Source organism: Marmota flaviventris, chromosome 10, assembly GCF_047511675.1.
Source record: "Marmota flaviventris isolate mMarFla1 chromosome 10, mMarFla1.hap1, whole genome shotgun sequence".
NCBI lineage: Eukaryota > Metazoa > Chordata > Mammalia > Rodentia > Sciuridae > Marmota > Marmota flaviventris.
The window spans coordinates 64,285,956-64,304,613 of NC_092507.1; the positions used below are offsets into that span (position 1 = coordinate 64,285,956).

The 18,658-nt window shown below is 38.2% G+C and overlaps 2 protein-coding genes and 1 pseudogene across 3 annotated transcripts in view; 1 reads left to right on the plus strand and 2 right to left on the minus strand.

Annotated features, from left to right (window-relative positions):
• Ak5 (adenylate kinase 5) overlaps positions 1–18,658 on the plus strand; it is a 273,107-nt gene that overhangs the window by 131,654 nt on the left and 122,795 nt on the right. The window contains exon 7 of the mRNA XM_027935266.2: positions 14,421–14,511. Within this exon, the coding sequence (XP_027791067.2) occupies positions 14,421–14,511 (91 nt within the window). The remainder of the gene's footprint in view (positions 1–14,420; positions 14,512–18,658) is intronic.
• Positions 1–18,658, minus strand: part of Zzz3 (zinc finger ZZ-type containing 3) — a 256,464-nt gene that overhangs the window by 3,315 nt on the left and 234,491 nt on the right. The gene's annotated exons all lie outside the window — the stretch shown is intronic.
• On the minus strand, positions 15,342–17,229 carry LOC139707325 (nucleolar protein 16 pseudogene; annotated as a pseudogene).

The following is an 18,658-nucleotide window of genomic DNA, read 5'->3' on the forward strand; positions in this document are numbered from 1 at the left end:
CAGAAACATTTATAAGGATTTTTTAAAATCCATTTGCACATTAATTTTCTTCCTCTACCCATGGATCTAAACGTAAATCCCATTACTACAAATCTGATTTCTATTCTCACAATTTTTCCTCTTCTTCCTGCTGCATTTATATTTTTCCTAAAAATTGGGGCAAAATGTCTCAATTACCCAAGGCCTAATGTCTATCTAGTTGTTAAACAAGCCTCCACTGTATAATTACTTTTTATCATCAAGCCTCTCATGGCCATCTTGCTAATAAGTCAATTATTTTGAATCAAGATCAGTTTGTTTGGGGGGGGTAACCTGGTACAAACAACATTACCACAAAGTATTAGACCTGGGGATAATGTGTCAAGGCAAAAATGAGGATGGGTATTTAAATGACTCTGAGTTGGAAAATTACCATCAAGCTAAAAATAAGAAAGAGAGAGAAACAGGATAACTAAGTCACAGAATTTTTTCCCCAGACTTAAAATAGTTTAATTCTTAAAAATGCAAACATTATAGCAAGACAGACTGGGGTTCTTATCCAGATCCTTTTCTTTGCTAGATTTATGACTTTAAGGAACTACCTTTCTTAGCCAACTATTTCCTTAGGAAAGTAATACCTCCAGTTGTTCTGAAATTTAACTGCGATGTTTACAAAGTGCATTGCTTGTTACCTGGCATACAGTAGGGCTTAATAAATGTTAACCACTGTTATGCACATGAACTCAACTGTCATATTTCTGTGTGTACAGCACAACACCCACTTACTACATGCATGTTGAGAGCCACAGCCGATCGGAATGGCCCCTGGCATTTTGCCAGAAGTAATGGTTGAGAGGTGAGCCATTAAGATGATGCTGGATTGATTCAATTGTATATAGACCCCTGCTGTCTGCCTAGGCACCTGCTACTTTGGAGTTCTCGAGGGGATTTCCTGGGGAGTTCACATTGGTTGATGAAGTTCCCGTGGAGGGAGTTCCAGAGAAGGGCCACGTGGGTGGTGTTCGGTGGGGGGAGTTTGGAAATAAAGTTTGTTCCTGCTTGAGTGGCTCGTGATTTGTGCCCAGCCAGACTGCGGCACATGCCCAGAGATTTCAGGTAGAAAGTGGTTAACTACCAAAGTAAAAATCCAAAATATTCAAATAATCTCAGAAAGAGAATATCAAGAGTTTAAGAAGGGCCCCCCCCTCAATTCCCTCAAAGACTTTAAGCCTTTCACACCTTTATTCCTTCTCACTGCAGCCCCTACCCCTGCAGAGCCCCTCCTTTCCATGCTACAATTTGCAGGTCTCATTTGCTCAGAACCTGACACCTGCTTCAGCATCCCTGGGAACTCCCTGACCACCCCATGACCTCACTCACACCACAGCAGTACCCTTCCCTGTCACCAGGAGACCCTGCACACACCTCCATGCAGCCCTTTCCACACTGAGCTGTTACCAAGGATTTGATTATCATCCTAACTGACCTTAAACTGCTTGAGAGCAAAGTCTTTGCCATGTTTGACTGAATTGAATTTAATTATTTTCCCAATGTCACACTTACTTCCTGTACACTGTGTAATGGGGAAACATTAGCAAGAGTCCTCTAGCAACTATTTTACTATCCCAGGTGATTATTCACTATTTTTTTAAATATCTTTATTTTATTTATTTATTTTTATGTGCTGCTGAGGATCGAATCCAGGGCCTCACACGTGCTAGGCGTGTGCTCTACTGCTGAGCCACAACCTCTGCCCCTGATTACTCACTATTAAAATGTTTTCATACATGTTAAATGCCGTCCTAAAGATTTGCAAAGAGAAAGACAGATGCTCATAGTAGCAATACTGGATGTGTGTATTAACTTAAAAGAAATTTAATTTAAAATCCAAACCCTTTTTCTACTTTGTTAGTAATGTTTTTCATTATATTGTCCTGTATTCCAATTGCAAAATATTCTTCCCTTAGTTTTCCATTTTCTAAGCTGGTCTCTGATTACATTTGCCCTCCATGGCATCTTCCATATAATTATAAACCATTTATATTTGGCCTTCGTAGCTTAAAAGAAGACAAACTTATTAATTAATTAATTAATTAATTAATTTTGTATTTCCAGGAATGAAACCCAGAGCCTCATGCGCCCTAGGCAGGAGAATCTTTTAAAAATAAAAGGATGGGGGCTGGTGATGTGGCTCAGTGGTAGAGTGCTTGCCTTAGCATGCCTAAGGCCCTGGGTTTGATTCCCCTGCAAAATAAAAAATATAAATATAAATAGAGGGCTGGGGACATAGCTCAGTTGGTTGAGTGCTTGCCTTGCATGCACAAGGTTCAATCCCTAGCACCACCAAAAAAAAAAAAAATGGATAGAGCTGGGGTGGGGCAGTTCACTTATAGAGCACTTGCCTACTATGTACAAGGTCCTGGGTTCAATCCCCAGCGTTACAAAAAATTAAATTAAAAGAATGCGACATCTCAACTAAGAAAAATAATAATAAAAGGAAATAGAAAAGAACAAAAGAAAACAGAATGAATGTGATCATTTAGGACCTAAATTAGCCCCTAGTCACACGTCTGGTGCCTTGGCAGCACAGTGGGTTTGTCAGACTTTCAGGGTGCCACTTAGAACTCTGTAGCAGGGAGACACTTGGGCTTTAGAGAGAACAGAGCCTGTAATTAGGAAAGGTACCAAATGTCACATGAGGCTGAAATCTGGCTTCTTTAGTGAGAAGCTTTCTTGGCAAAGGTTTAAATCCTTACCCCACTACTTTGTAGTTTTGCAAAGCTTCAAATTGCTGGAATCCTGGGAGGAGAGAAGAAGAGAAAAGGGGAAGGGAAGAGGGCTTTTTAATTAATTTAATTTTCTAGTTAATCCAGTTTGTCAAGTGTTTGTTGTCTAACTGCTGCTGGGCTCAGAATTCGGGTAGGTGCAGTAGAGAAAATTAGGAAATGCAAGATGTAATTGTTGTATAACCAGCATATTTTTTTTTCTCAGTTTACTCCTTTTAACCTTTTATTTACCAAGTCTTTTTTTAATTACTTTGGTCTCCATTGGTGAATTAACGAGTCTAGAAAAGCTAGTGTAATTTAATCTTCCTTCCGTGTATCTCTAGTGCCCCAGTACTATGCCTGGCATGAAGTACTTGTTCAATAAATCTTTGTTGAATTGAATTGCATAATGTAGCTGGTGTAAGAGATTGGATAAAATCTATGTTGATTCTAAGACATGTTCTAAAATTTTATTTATTTGACAAGATCTATTGTATCAACCTACTTTCTGGGCAACAAATCTTTTTCTTTGTTAACTTTTGAGTAAGAAGCAATGTATTATCAGCATCATTTTAATATTTTAAATTCTGTTGGCATTTACTAAACAGGGGTTTATTTTAGCTACATTCTTTAGAATATATATGCATCTTTTATGTGCTTTTTGTAACAACTTAGTTTTAAAAGTGGCTTTCATAGCACCCACAGATCATGGAGTAGCATCTCAGGGACTTGATGTCGATTCATGATCTGGGCATTGGTCGGATTAAGGATGTTTGCTTTGGGGCTGCAGCTGAGTCAGCAAAATAATCAGCCTCTGCAGCTGCCCACCGTTCAGCTAAAGAACCATTCCAGACTGAGCTACCCACCACTGATTTGACTTTTTTGTACTTTAGTCCTTCTCTCTCAATAGCACCCTCCCACATGGCCTAAGACCCAACTCGTCTCTTGTGGATGATCTGGCTTCGGACCCACCATTCCCTAAGGAGACATCCAGAGCAAGGAGCTCTGGAAATGGAGGCTTCAGTATTTCCTCTAATCAGAGGAGCCATGGAGAGCAGAAGCCATGACTGAGCTATGGGAAGGGGTGGTTCAGCTGAGCCTATGTCCATGGACACTGGTGGATGGAACCTGGAGACAGAACCAGGGGCACTTCTCCAGGAAGTGCCAGACCAGGGAAGGGCCTCCATTGGAAATCTGTTCTCCCATGTTGGGGAGACCCTTAGGAGGGAGGTGTACTGCTCTTCCTCTGATTCCTGATGGGGATTTGATAATGATGAAAGGGGAAAAACAGACCACACGAGATGATCTCAGTCCTCTCAATAAATTAAAAATCAGGATTGTTTGCAGAGAGAAGTTTTAGAAGACTGCTGTGGAGTACAACTAGAGTCAACAATAGACAAAGAGAACTCTTTTAGGAGCTGGGAAGTCATCTGCCTCTTACTGTCAACTTAGCCTGCCCTTGCCTCTCCTGAAGCTCCTGGCCAGCCTTGAGGGAAGTTCTGCCAACAGCCACAGCCATCCAGCTGGGCACAGTGTCATGCAGAGAAATAAAATGTTCTACTATGTTCCCCAAACAGGGAATAAGATAAAGAATGTGTATTTTGCACCTGGACCTGGCTTGGCTTCTAAGGGTTCTTGGAGTTCCATTTTACAGTACTTCTAAGAGACCTCTTCATCTTGCAAGTCCCCAGCTAAGATCTAAGGCTGCCCCCATGAAGCTGAGAGCTGATCCTGACAGCCTTGGCAGCTGGTAGGGCTCACACTTGATGTGAACAGATGTGGATTTAGATCCTGACTCTGCCACTACATAACCGTGTACAGAGTAACTTAATCTCTTAAAGGCTTAGTTTTGTTTTTGTTCCGAGGTGCTGGGGATTGAATGCAGGGCCTCCTCACGCTAGGCAAGCACTCTACCATTGAGCTCTATTCCCAACCCAGAGGCTTAGTTTTGAATCTGTAAAATGAGAGTGATACATCTTTTATAATGTTATTATAGTGACTGAGTAATTAAAATGTAGAATGCAAACTTCTAATGCAGCATGTGGCACATAGTGGTTGCTCAATGAACATCAGTGTTATCTGGTACTTTATTTAGAGCTTTGTTAGTGCTGAGTGCTGACAAGATTCTGGAAAATGTTCTCTGAGATAAATCTTGTAAGAATATTCAAAATCATCTTGAATTAGCCCTCTTTTCTAGGTTTCTATAGTAAAACTAGCTCAAAGTTACTACATTTTTAAAGCTTCAAGTTCAGAGAGAATCTTTTTTTAAATTTCATAAATATAACAATTTTCTATGGAATCTTTTTATTGTGTTGACTGTTCTCAACAAATTTTCTAGATGCTGTTTATATTCTGAATATCCAGTGAAATAAAAATTCTGTGCAGAAGGCTAAGAAAATAAATCTTTCACTCAGCTATCCACAACTTTCAAGTATTCTGTATCCATCTCTTTGCATACAACCATGTCTATTTTTTGTTAAATCCTTACTATTTTTTAAATTTTATTTTTTATTCTAATTTGTTATATATGACAGAAGAATGCATTACAATTCATATTACACATATAGAGCACACTTTTTCATATCTCTGGTTGTATACAAAGTATATTCATACCAATTTGTGTCTTCATACATGTACTTAGGGTATTTCATTCTGTTAAAAAAAAAAGAATAAGTTCTACAGAACTTGGTTCCATAGGGTCACACACAGGAAAACATAGGGCTTGTCAAAACATAGGGTTGCTTTGGCTTTCTCAGAGACCGTCCCTACCCACCCCACACACCATGCAGGTATTTATCTTTCAAGTTTTATGATTAATTATGAAGCTTTAGAAATATGCTTCTGCTAAGTAATACCAATGGTCATTACCCCATCACTGATAATGACATATTTCACTCCAGGCACCATGAGATTTTAATGTATTATTATTTTAGTGCTAGCTCCAATTTGGGGTTGAAGAAAAATAAGAATACTTCAAAGAGAACACCAACAATCAGTCTTTTAGAGACACATCTCCAAACATTAAAAAAGAGAATATTTGAAGGGCTAGGGGTTTTTTTTTTGTTTGTTTTTTGTGGGATTTTTGTTGTTGTTGTTGTTTAGTTTGGTCTGGTTTGGTTTTTTGGCATATTGAGGGATCTCCAGCAGCAAATGACAGAAACCACTGGTGGAGAGTATGCTTAATTGAAATCCCCTGTATGAATCAAGGGAGAAGTAAAAATTTCAAGAAGCTCATTTGATGCTTAGAGAATGATGCTTAAGGGAAATATAAAACTGAAATAATACTAAAAATAGAGCCATTTATTTCCTCTTCAACTGATGAAGAAGATAAAAAATGAGACAGACCTAAGTTTAATCAAAGATGCAATCATGAAGCAAAAACTGAATTTGTACCATCCTATTGGAGTCCATTAGTATTTTATGGACCTATTGTTGCTGGCTATCAGGGGTAAGAGTATGGAAAGCCCTGTCCAGGTGGAGGTAATTTGGGCAGCCTATTGGGTTCTGAAAATCAGAGGCAAGAAAATAAAAACTCATTTCTGCCACTAAAAATGCAAATCATCATTGCTGCTTCTTGCTCCTTGGGTAGTGAATAATTTTACTCCCTCTACTATGCTATAATTTCCTTTCCTAATCTAGATCTATTGTGTATGCTTTTGAAAGCTGTTACATCATTTGTTATTCAAATTAAAACATGTGTTTTGAGTAAACTAGGGAATTTGGTAAGCATTTCATTTTCAAATGTCCAATTGACCTCTTCAGCCTACCTGCATTAAATGACATAAAACAGATCCTACTGACCTACTGACCTACTGACCATGAATTTTTTCCCTTAGAATAAGAAAAGTCTTTACCTAAGATTGGTAGGCATTAAATAACAATCATCTAAAACCTAAAATTCCCATCTAAATCACAGAATGGCGGAACTAGGAGCAACTTCAGACCTCATCTGCTCTATTGCCACATAATCATCTCCCCCTGAAACTTTTTCTGACCCATGATATATAAATGAATTTTCCTTCCTAGGAACTCTCATTGATCTTTACCTATACTGCTCCTTCAGCATTAACACTTCTTCTATCTTTTATATTTTAAAGTTAGCATCCTAGATTCTTTTAATTCAAAAACTTTTTTTTGTACTTGTAGATTGACAGCATGCCTTTATTTTATATGCTTATTTTTGTATGCGGTGCTAAGGATCAAACCCCATGCCTCACACATGCTAGGCAAGCACTCTGCCACTAAGTCATAGCCCCAGCCCCTCAAAAACCTTTCCTTAAAAAAAAAATTACTACTTGTGTTTCAACATACTGTTTGAAATCCTAAAGCCCCCATCCCATTTATTGATTCTTGATTTTACTTCTTGTGCTTTAGGAGTCCCATTGAGGAATTCAGTTCCTAAGCTGACATGATGGAGATTTGGGCCTACATTTTTTTCTACTAGGCACAGGGTCTCTGGTCTACTGCCTACGTCCTTGATCCACTTTGATTTGAATTTGGCACAGGGTGAGAGGTAGGGGTTAATTTCATTTTGTTACATACAGATTTCCAGTTTTCCCTGCACCATTTGTTGAAGAGGCTATCTTTTCTCCAATGTATGTTTATGGCGTCTTTGTCTAGTATGAGTTAACTGTATTTATGTGGGTTTGTCTCTGTGTCTTCTGTTCTGGACCATTGGTCAAGAATGCCTTGGTGTGTGTTAGGACTTCACAGTTTAGGCCCTAGTGACATTTTAAATGGTCTAATTCTTTGTCGGAGCTAGGCTTTCCTATATTTAGCAGCATCCCTGGCAAGTAGTCTCTCCATTCCTGCAAGTGTTAACAACCAAAAATGTCTCCTGACATTGCCACAATTCTTAGGGGATTGGGGATCACTCCTAGTTAAGAACATGTGGATATAGTTCATGCAAAACAAATAATACATAAAATGTTTAATGATTTAAATGTTTGATTCATTTTGTAAAAACCTTTGCAAATTACATGACAATTTTGTGATAACATTCAATCAGAATGTTTCTCAGGGTCCCCATGGCATGATATTTACTAAAAGAAGGTAGAGTTCCATGGCAGTCTGGAGTTGTAGAAGTGGAATGTTGTAGAAAATGAGGAAACCTATTGTAATTTCCTGGTTCTAATGTGGGAGTGTATTGGCTTCAATGACATCTGCATAATCCCAGAGTTGGGCTGACTATGTGAATGTCGTCTGCACTCTTCATAGCTCCATGTTCATCTGTCCAAGGTGATCAGTTGAAGAGTCTATCCTAGCACACAGTAGCTACTCAAAAAACATTTGTTAAATGATTTCAAGAATCGTGTTGTACATTTGCCTCTTGGATTGGGCAATCAAGTACTTTAGTACTCAAAATATCCTTGTTCATGATGTCCACTCTAACCACTCCTATTCAATATAGTACTAGAAATACTAGCCAGACCAATAAGGAAAGAAAAGGGATAAAAATTGGAAAGGAATGGCTGGGGTTGTAGCTCAGTGGTAGAGTGCTTGCCTTGATTGCATGAGGTACTGGGTTTGATCCTCAGCACCACATAAAAATAAATAAATAAAAGTAAAGATATAGTGTCCATCTATAGCTAAAAAAAATATTTTAAGATAATTGGAAAGGAAGAAGTCAAGTTATCACTGTTTTCAGATGACATGGTCTTATGCTTAGAAGGTCCAAATACAAACAGCCAACAAATAAAAATAGTCTTCAACATCTTTAGCAATTAGGGAAATGCAAATCAAAACTACGCTGAAGCTGCATGCGGTGGCACACACCTATAATCCCTGTAGCTTGCAAAGCCAGCCCAGCAAAAGTGAGGTGCTAAGCAACTCAGTAAGACCCTGCCTCTAAATAAAATACAAAATAGGGCTCGGGAATGTGGCTCAGTGGTCAAGTGCCCTTGAGTTCAATCTTGGGTGCCCCAAAAGAAAAAAAAAAAAAAACACTAAGATTTCATCTCACACCAATCAGAATGGCAGAATGGTGGTCATCAAGAATACAAACAATAATAAGCGCTGGACAGGATGTAAAGAAAAAAGGAACACTTTTACATTTTTAGTGGAATTGTAAATTAGTACAACCACTGTGGAAATCAGAACCAAGGTTCTTCAAAAGGCCAAGCATGGAACCACCATACGACCCAACTATACTACTCTTCTGTATTTATCCTAAAGAATTAAAGTCATCTTATGATAACAATACATGCATACCATGCTTATAGCACCACAATTCATAATCACCAGATTATGGAACCAGTCTAGGTGTCCGTCAATGGATGAACAGATAAAGAAAATGTAATATATATATACACAATGGAGTTTCATTCAGACATAATGAAGAATGAAATTATGTAATTTACAGGAAAATGGATGGAACTTGAAAAACACTACGCTAAGTGAAATAAGCCCAACTCAGAAAATCAAGAGTCTGTTTTTTCTCTCATATGAGGAAGCTAGAGAGGAAAAAGGAAAATAAAGTTGGGGGGAATCTCATGAAATTGAAATCTAGATGGGTAAAGTGAGGAAAGGGACTAGGAGAAAAGAAGAGGAGAGAGAAAGGAGAAATATTAAGGAATGATATTGGCCAAATTATATTGTTATATTGTGTGCGTGTATGAATATATAACAACAAATCCCATCAATATATACACTTATAATGCACCAATAAAAATAAGAAAATAAAAATGTTTTAAAAATCCAAAGCTATGGTGTTGAGAAAACAGCATGGGCATTAGCTCAGGGAGGAAAAAGAGTGGCGGCAGCATTGGGGCAGGACATGAGGGACTTCTAGTATTTCTGCTAAGATCCTGTTTTTTTATTTTCTTGATGAAATGTTTACTTTGTGACAATTTATTAAACAATACAAATTGTATGCTTTTCTGAAATTTTATTGCACATCAAATATGTTTTAAACAATAATAATAAACATAAAAAGTGGGGGAAAAAGAATCTTTTTGTAAGTTCTTTAAACCCATTGACAGAATTGGAACATGCTTGGAGGTCTGTAAAATCTGAGTTAGTGAACTTTAATTTTTCCTAAGTATCATCTTTCCCTCATGACTGTGTTTTAACAGTAAGGAAAGGTGAGGAAATAAATGTCTAACTTAGATTTCCCAAATTTCTCTCACAAGAAAAAACAAAACACTTCAATAGAAAAAAATATAAAGGAATAAACCACTTGAATCTGAACTATCTTCAAGATAATATTTAATATTAAAAGCTAGGAGGTCAGGAGGATAGGCCTGTCCTGGGCCCAGAGATACATGGTGAGCCACCCTGTGCTAGGGTTCCTTATTTACCAAAGCGTGGCTTCACAGCCCAACATCAGGGTACATATAGGCTTGAGGCTGCCACCCCACAAAACTGGGATATCACTGCTTATATCAAGGGACAACAATAAAGACCTGGTAAGATATCATCAAGGTCCATGTGGGCCTGGCTGCACCAAAGGTATCTCTATTCGGGGTGCTAATAGTTATCCTGTTCCTGAGGTAACAGGGAGTCTTGTATGGGGTTGCCTATCTCTTTTTTCTCCTACTAACAGCCAACTTCTTATGATTACCTTCTCAATAGTCATATAATCTAATACTTCCGTATTCTAAATCCTACCTCATAAACATCTCAGGAAACCCCCAGGCCCCCTTCTATCATTAGAAACTGTAAACCATTATGCAAATCTATTGACTATAAGATAGAAGATAACCAAGCTCACTCTTTTTGATTATAGTGAAAAAACCGTAAATGTAAAAACAGAAGCTAACTGATATATGGCTGCATGTTGGGTGCACTGAGTGCCATAATGTTGATCTCTCCCTTAAAAGTGAGGTATTGGTAAGCTGTAGGGACACTATAAGACAATAGGGCAGAACTGTCATACCTCAGATCTACACTACAAGAGAGGAAGACTCATAGGCATGAAAAAACAAGGGAGGAAAGTGCCCCAAACAAACCAAGATACTACAACAATAGAATCCATAGATAGCAAAGCAGAGAAGGAGTTCAGAATATACATAACTAAGATGATTTGGGAATTAAAGAATGACCCAAGTGAGCAGATACATGCAAAAATAGATCATTCCAACAAAGAGATAAAGGAGCAAATACAAGTTGCAAGAGATTACTTCAAGAAAGAGATACTGAAAAAAATAGAAATTCTCAAAAGAAACAATAAGCCAATTAAAAAACTCAATAGATACCATCACCAACAGACCAGATCACTTGGAAGTTAGGACCTCAGACAATGAAGACAAAATATACAATCTTGAAAATAAAGTTGACCTCACAGTGAAACTAGTAAGAAACCATGAGCATAATATTCAAGAATTATAGGATACCATCAAAATACCAAATTTAAGGTAAGGGCAAGGTTGAGAATAACTAACAAATGTTGTGAAGCACCTTTCCTTCTGTAAACTTGGAGAGGTAGGAGGTAAAATAAGAGAGAGCCACTATGAAAAACTTGTAGGAGAAGGTTGACCTAACTGAAGTTACTCCCATCAAAAGCATGTAGAAACCAACTCGAAGTCTAATAGAGTCTTTTAGGGAGGAATAAAACACCTCATTGTACTCTTGTATATTCTAAATTCATCTCTTTGGTGTCCTTTTCTGATGGAATTCAACAAGAAACCACATAACAATGGGACTTATCATGCAGCCTACAGTATATGTCTCACCAAAAGGTGAAAGACGGAGAAAGGAGCCAATATGGCAGCCATTGGTTACATGAGGTCACTGAGTATTTGAAATGTGTCTAGTCTGAATTGAGGTGTGCTTTGTGTTAAATAGACATTAGATTCCAAAGAATTACTAGGACAAAGAAAATGAACATGAAATATCTAATAATAATTATTTTCTTTGCAAATTATGTTGGTAATCATTGGGTTAAATGAAAATATATTAAAATTAATTTCTCTATTTGTTTAAAAAAAAGAAGTAAAGGAGAACAAGGTAACATATTCTATATCTTGATGGTAGTACTATATATCTATAAAATGTTGTCATTTTTTATATTTGTGTTATCAAAATTCATATAGCTATAAAACTAAATGGAGTAAATTGTACCATATATAAATTATACTTCAACAAACATGACTTTAAAAATAAATCTAGTTCATGAAGTGTTTTAACAGTATTGGGCACATACTAACCACCTGATAAATAATGGCTATTATTATGATTCATTAAAACAACCAGCATCAAGCTGTTTCATAGTGGGGTAGGGAGGGCGAGCATGGGAGGAATAGACAAACTCTAGATAGGGCAAAGGAGTGGGAAGGGAAAGGAGGGGGCATAGGGTTAGAAATGATGGTGGAATGTGATAGACATGATTATCCAAAGTACAGGTATGAAGACATGAATGGTGTGAATATACTTTGTATACAAGAGATATGAAAAATTGTGCTCTTTATATGTAATATGAATTGTAATGCATTCCATTGTCTCATATAACAAATCAGAATTTTTTTAAAAAAGATTAAAAACTAATGGATTGAGACTTCTACCCCTTAACAAAATGGAATAAAAAGAGATTGAATTTTCCCTCCCACATGAAATGATCAAAAGTTAAATAAGCAAATAAATACATAAACATGAAAAATTATTTAAAAATAATTTTCAAGACACTGGACATCAAACAATGAAGAGATCCTGAGAGAAAGGAATTAGGTGCAGCGAGCCCTGTGCTTGCCTCAGTTGACTGGCTAGAGAGTTTTCATTCTGCATTGCCAGGGAAAAAGGAGCCCTGGGGAGTCTGGTGGACGTGTGTGTTGAGGAGATGGAGCCGCGAGTCCAAGAGACTAAGGTGGTTTGAGTTCATAGAACCAAAATATCAGAGATAAGAGCACAGCACAGAGAGTTCTGGAGATAAGCTGAGGGCCTCCCTCCTCCAGTATTCAGCAAAGTCCTATTCAGTGAATCCACATGAGGAAATTACCTGAAACCAAGAAAGAACTCCCTGAAAGGGTAAGAAGGAACATTACCTGGTGCTCACACCAGGCTTGGACTTATGCATCTTTCTTCCAGCCAGAGTAGAAAACCTCTTCATTGACAAGACTCTGAAGAGTGGACCAAGAAAAGTCTTCCCTTACTGTTAGTAAGAAACAAATAACCCTAAATTCAATAGTTTTCTGGTCCAGCCTAACAAATCTTAAAATCAAGACTTGAAAGATTGAACTGTTTCCAAGTAATTAAATTACATTCCTGAGCAAAGCTTAAGAATATTTATAGTAATACAAAAATATCCAACACACAACAAGGTCCAAATGTCAATGCTTGACATCCAAAAAAAAAAAAAAAAAGGACCAGGCATAAAAGAAAAAACAATTCTCCATAATGAGAGGTAAAAATCAATCAGAACTGATGTAAATGTTAGAATTAGCAAAGAAGAATGTTGAAATAGCTATTATAATTTAATTTCAATATTGAAACAATTAAATTCATGAAAAACAATTTTTACAAAAAGACTTAGGGCTGGGGGTATAGCGACCTAAGTGTAGTAGAGTATTTACTTAACTAACATGTGCAAGCTCTATCCCCAGAAACACACATACACACACAGATTCAAATCAAACATCTAGAGATGAAAACTACAATGTCTAAGATGAAAAATTACTGGGTGGGATTCAAAATATATACCTGCAATGGAATTCTACTGAGTAATGAAAGGGAATTAACTACAGATATAACATTGATGACCCTCAAAATAATTGGGCTGAGTGAAAGAATCCAGACAAAAAAGATTGCATATTTTTCATTTTATATGAAATTCTAGAAAATGCAAATAATTTAGCAGAAAGCAGATCCATGGTGCCTGATAGGAAAAATTATTCTAAACTTTGGGGAGTGATAGATAATTTTCACTATTTTGATTTTATGATTATTTCCCAGGTATGTATAGATACCAAAATTTAGACAATCTGTACACTACAGAGACATGCAGCTTGTTGTATATTGATTATAATTCAATAATGTGATTTTTAACAAAAAAGAAAGATGTATTTTAAACACTTGAACCTCTTGGGAAACAGCAATTTTGTGCATATAGCCACATTATTTTAAGATATTCAAAATTTTGTAAATGTTATGGAATGGTAAAATAAATATTTAATTTTTGTTACATCTAAGTCTATAGTGTTCACAAACCATATCTGTAATATAGTATTTGTTGTATTCAGGACAGTATCTTAAATTTGATTTGGAGGGGGTTATGCTGGGCACAGTCATACACATCTATAATCCCAGCTACTCAGCAGTCTAAGAGAGGAGGCTGGCAAGTTTGAGGACAGTCTGGTCAACTTAGCAAGATTGTCTTGAAATAAAATTTGAAAAAGTGCTGGGAGTATAGCTCTGTGGTAGAATGCTTGGCTAGCAAGTGCAAAGCCCTGGGTTTGATCTCCAATACCTGCGGGGGGGAAACTTTGCTTTGTATGTGAAGACAATATGGTATGCACTTTTCTTATCCTTAAGTGAATATACATTTACTTCCTAATGCCCTTCTTTATTTGATATGAAATCTGGACTTAAAAACTCTCTAAATGTCTGATTGAAGACTTGAGTGCCTTATTTCCTTTGTCTTTCTTCATCACAGATACAGTTGTGCAATGCACATTCATTATGTTTGGGGATGAACTGATTTATGTATACTCACATTCCACATTTGTCTGTCCTGATTTCCCCCAGTTTGATGCTGACCGAGACGAGGATGAGGTGTTCTATGACATCAGTATGGCAGTTGACAGCAAATTATTTCCCAACAAAGAAAATGCAGCAGGTAAGTTGCTACGTCCTTTGGGCAACAATACACCGTGATCACCTGCCAAATGTCATACTTTGTATTAATGGGTAAAGCCCAACAAATTGCTGTAAGCTTAAAGGACAGCCCTCGTTCTTTCTGGTTTAAAAATAAAGGGATAGACCAAAATAGAATGGAAGGGTTATAAATCTGTCCTTTGCAGTTTGTTAACGTTTTTCTTCCTGTCGTTGCACATCTAAATTAGCAGGTAGTCACAACGTAATAGGAAAAAAAATCTAAACTAATCCATATACTTTGTGCAACAATTAAAAGTTATAATTCCTCCAAGACTCCCCCAGCCTAAAAGGGTTTTTTCTATATTGCCTGAGTAAAGCACTTCCATCCCAATCCACAGCTCCTGTGGGTCCTGCCCCTTCCCTTCTTTAGCACTCCCACCTAGGAGTTTGCCTAAGACAGGTGGCACTCACGGTTCTCTATTCTCTATTCTGACTCTGGTCCAACTCACTGCCCATATAGCTTCACCTACCAGTTCTAAGTAGATGATTCTCTTTCTTTTTTAAAAATAGCACAGAACTTTTGGGTTTTACCTTTTGAGGCCAAAACTCAGAAGAAAGGTCAAGACTGAGAACAACATTATTTTTATAATAAAGTTTTTATTATGTACACAACTGTATTCAAATGAAATGCCCACTCTTCAAACAGCACGCTCTGGCTTTTCCATGAGCCCCCAGAAGAGTGTAAGTTGAGCCTCTGAGAAACAGTTCTTTATCCAGGAAGGAGACTGGGTGAGTGTGAATATGTGTGTGAGTGAGTGTGTGCGGAAAACCTTCTGATCCCATGGCATGTAGCTAGCTCTTCTGAAGCCACACATCCTTCCTTGCCTTCAACACTGCTGGTCCCAGAGACGGGCTCAGCCTGGGGCAGCTGTAAACCAGCCACTCACCCTCCATCTTATTCTTCTGAGAAGAATCGATGAAGGCTTGCCACTCTGCTGGGTAAAAACATTTATAGACATTGATCTTCCCAATGTGTTTCAGAGTATCCTGATAGCAATTCTTCCCATTCCCAGCCAAGGCCTCATATCCCTCCCCATGGCTCTCCACCATGTATTGTATGTACTCAATGAGGCCCTAAGACAGGATGTTTTCTTTCTTCTCTGGATGCTGGCTTTGCCTCCATGTCATTTTGTACATGGGTTTCTACACAAGCTCCTAGGACTCTCCTCTACGCTTGATTCCATGGCCCTCACCTTTCTCTTATGGAGAGGCACCACCTTCATAGGGATCATTGGCCAATTCATCTTGGCCAGCTTCTGTCTCATCAATTTGGTATGGTCACAAGCACGGAGGAAACGGGGGCACATTAGACCTGCAATGCTGCCTTCCGTCTAGCATTTTGGTTCAGGTGCTTCTGCTCTGAGCTTTGCCCTTGGACATCATGCTAACCACAGCAACAGCTGCACACATAGTGCTATCTCACCCTTCAAATCTTGGTCTCAGTCTTGACCTTTCTTCAGAGTTATGGCCTCAAAAGTTAAAAAAAAGTTCTGAGCTATGAAGTACAAGGCAAAACACTTAAAATTTTAAACCACCATTTGAAGCGACCTAAGTGTAGCTGCCAAGAATGGAAGAATTATAAGAAGAAAGAGATGGAGATCTTTCTGGGCAGACCAGCAGAGCACAGATAACTGATGCAAACTCAGCTGTCTAATTTTCTAGTGATATTTCCTGCCTGTTGCAGGAAAGATGGAATATTGAGAACTGTGTTGCATCTTGTAAATAAGACTACTGTTGCTCTGAAAAAGAAAATGCTACGATTCCTGTGCCTTTTAAGTTAATATTTTATTTAGAACATAATTTTAGAAATAAGAACAAGTCTCTAGCTGCTAGATATCCTTAGTTTGCTAATACGGTAGAGTGGAGGAGCTGAATTTTGCTGCCCGCTCTTTACAACTTCGTAGCACCTTATGGCTCACTAGTGGCATTTCTCCAAAGTAGCTTTGTCCTGAAGTCCTACAACGGTGCTGGCTTCTGACAACAAAACAAAACAAACCCTTCAATGACCTTCCTGCAGGCTGGGCACTGGTGTTCCTCACATAGCAGAAAGCCACAAATCCCTAGCTTTCCCACTGTGCAGGGCATCACCTCCATCCCTCACCCATATCAGTTTCTTGTGGTTCCTTCAATGGCTCCAGTACCTTCCTTCTGTAGCTGTTTTGCACCTGTTTTCCCAGTTGCTCAGGAAACTTGTCTTCATTATATCCCTCCACTCTTCCAACTCTATAGTCTTATCCTTCACCTGGCTAGATCCTGGCCTCAGTACAAGAGTGATTTATTCAAGGAGCCTCTCAGACACCATTCCAGACTTGTTTAAGCCCTTGCATAATGTCCTGTGCTTTTCCTGCACGATTTTTAGGTACAGGATTGTTGGTTAAGCAGCAGTTTCCTTTATTAAAGCATAAGATTTCATGAGGACACACAGAAAGAAAAACAGAGAACCAGGGAGGGTTTGATGCCCAGTGTGAATCTCATAAGAGAGGGTACATAAGGTCTTCCTTTTCCAGTTGGCCACCTCAGCTGGGCCACCATCTAAGCATGGGATTTACAGGCACACCAAGTCTTTGCTCCCAAGCTGAGGGCTAACCTTTTCCCATAGGCTGCCATGGCTCCAAATTTTCAGTTTCATCTGCAGTTTCTGCTCTATGGAGTCCTCCATTAGGACTTCTGGAAGAGCCATCTGGCCACATCAATCAATCTCTCTGGCCCTACATTTTCTTATCTATAAAGAGGAAATATATGCATTTAAAAAAAAATAGGCAGAACTCATCTAGGTTAATTTCAATTCCTAGGTGTAATTCATATTTTGTTCAGAGTTGATGGTTGTACTTGGAAGTGGTTGGCTTCAATAGCAACTTTTTATAAAAGGGACTGAGATTTATTTTTTAAAGGAAATAATAGCACCTACCTCATAGGATTGTTGCCAAGAGTGAATGATTTCTATGTGTAAAACGTGGCTGCCACACTAAAAAGGCTATATATGTGGTAGTATTTTTGCTAAGGACTTGAGGGCTCATACAAATTTCCCTCCCTCTTTTTCCTGTATTTTCTTCTACTCTCTTCTCCCTGCCTCTTTTCCTCTTTCCCAACCCTTGTCCTGAAGTATTGAAATAATCCACCCCCCCTCCCCTTCTCACCCAGAACCATCCTGCAACACCCAGATCCCTCCAGGAGCTCACTTCCTGGTTCCAAATACTCAGGATATTTTTCCAAATAATATTTTTCTCTTCCTCAAAGGAATTCTGACACAAAAGCATTGCTAACACTTTCCATGACTGTTGAAATTAGAGCAGGATTCTTAGTGCCTGATGCAGTCGGGCATTTACAAGGAGGTACTTCGTGTTATTAGAGTAAGTGAATGAGAGCAGGATCTGCAAAGGTAAAGTGTAAACATCCTTTTCTTTACTCTCATTCAGGATGTATGCACAGAATGCATTTCATTTCTAAGCTGCGTTTTTTTAGATTCAGGGATGAAACGCAACCTCCTCTTACAGAGCAGCCTGCAGTTAATGGAAATTGGAGCAAGGGAGAGCCTGCTTTCCCTGGAGGACTGAATGGAGGATTGGAGGGGTTTTATTTACCTGCACCTGTCACTGTTCAGGAAGCACTCAAAGTGGAAGGAGAATTCCTAAAACTTTTGACTAACAATCCACCAGGAGGAAAAAAGTCTCTAACATTGTCTCAGGAAGCAATGCATTTAGTCTCTAGTACCTCTAAAGCCAATCTGTCTCATCTTCCATTTAAATTAAAGGAGACAACCTGAAAATAATATTTCCGAAGACCATACCACATCTAAAACTAGTGACGCTAAGTCTTCCCTGTGGGGTTCTACATTTCAGCTAAGACCTTTCCATACTATCTATAGAACAGATATTTTTAAATCTGAAAAGAAATCGAGAAATTCAAAATCAGGAGAAATGAAAACCACACTATCACTTTTTCAAAATGCCCTGATTTTGCTGTCTTTTTTTGAGTAACAAGATCATTTGCAGTTGTTTTACGTGTTAATTTGCCCATTGAAAGAATGCAAAAGTGTGTACATATGTCTGTATTTACCTCCTTGTTTCACATGCCAAATGGTGGACTATTATTAAAGGTCCCATTTTGAG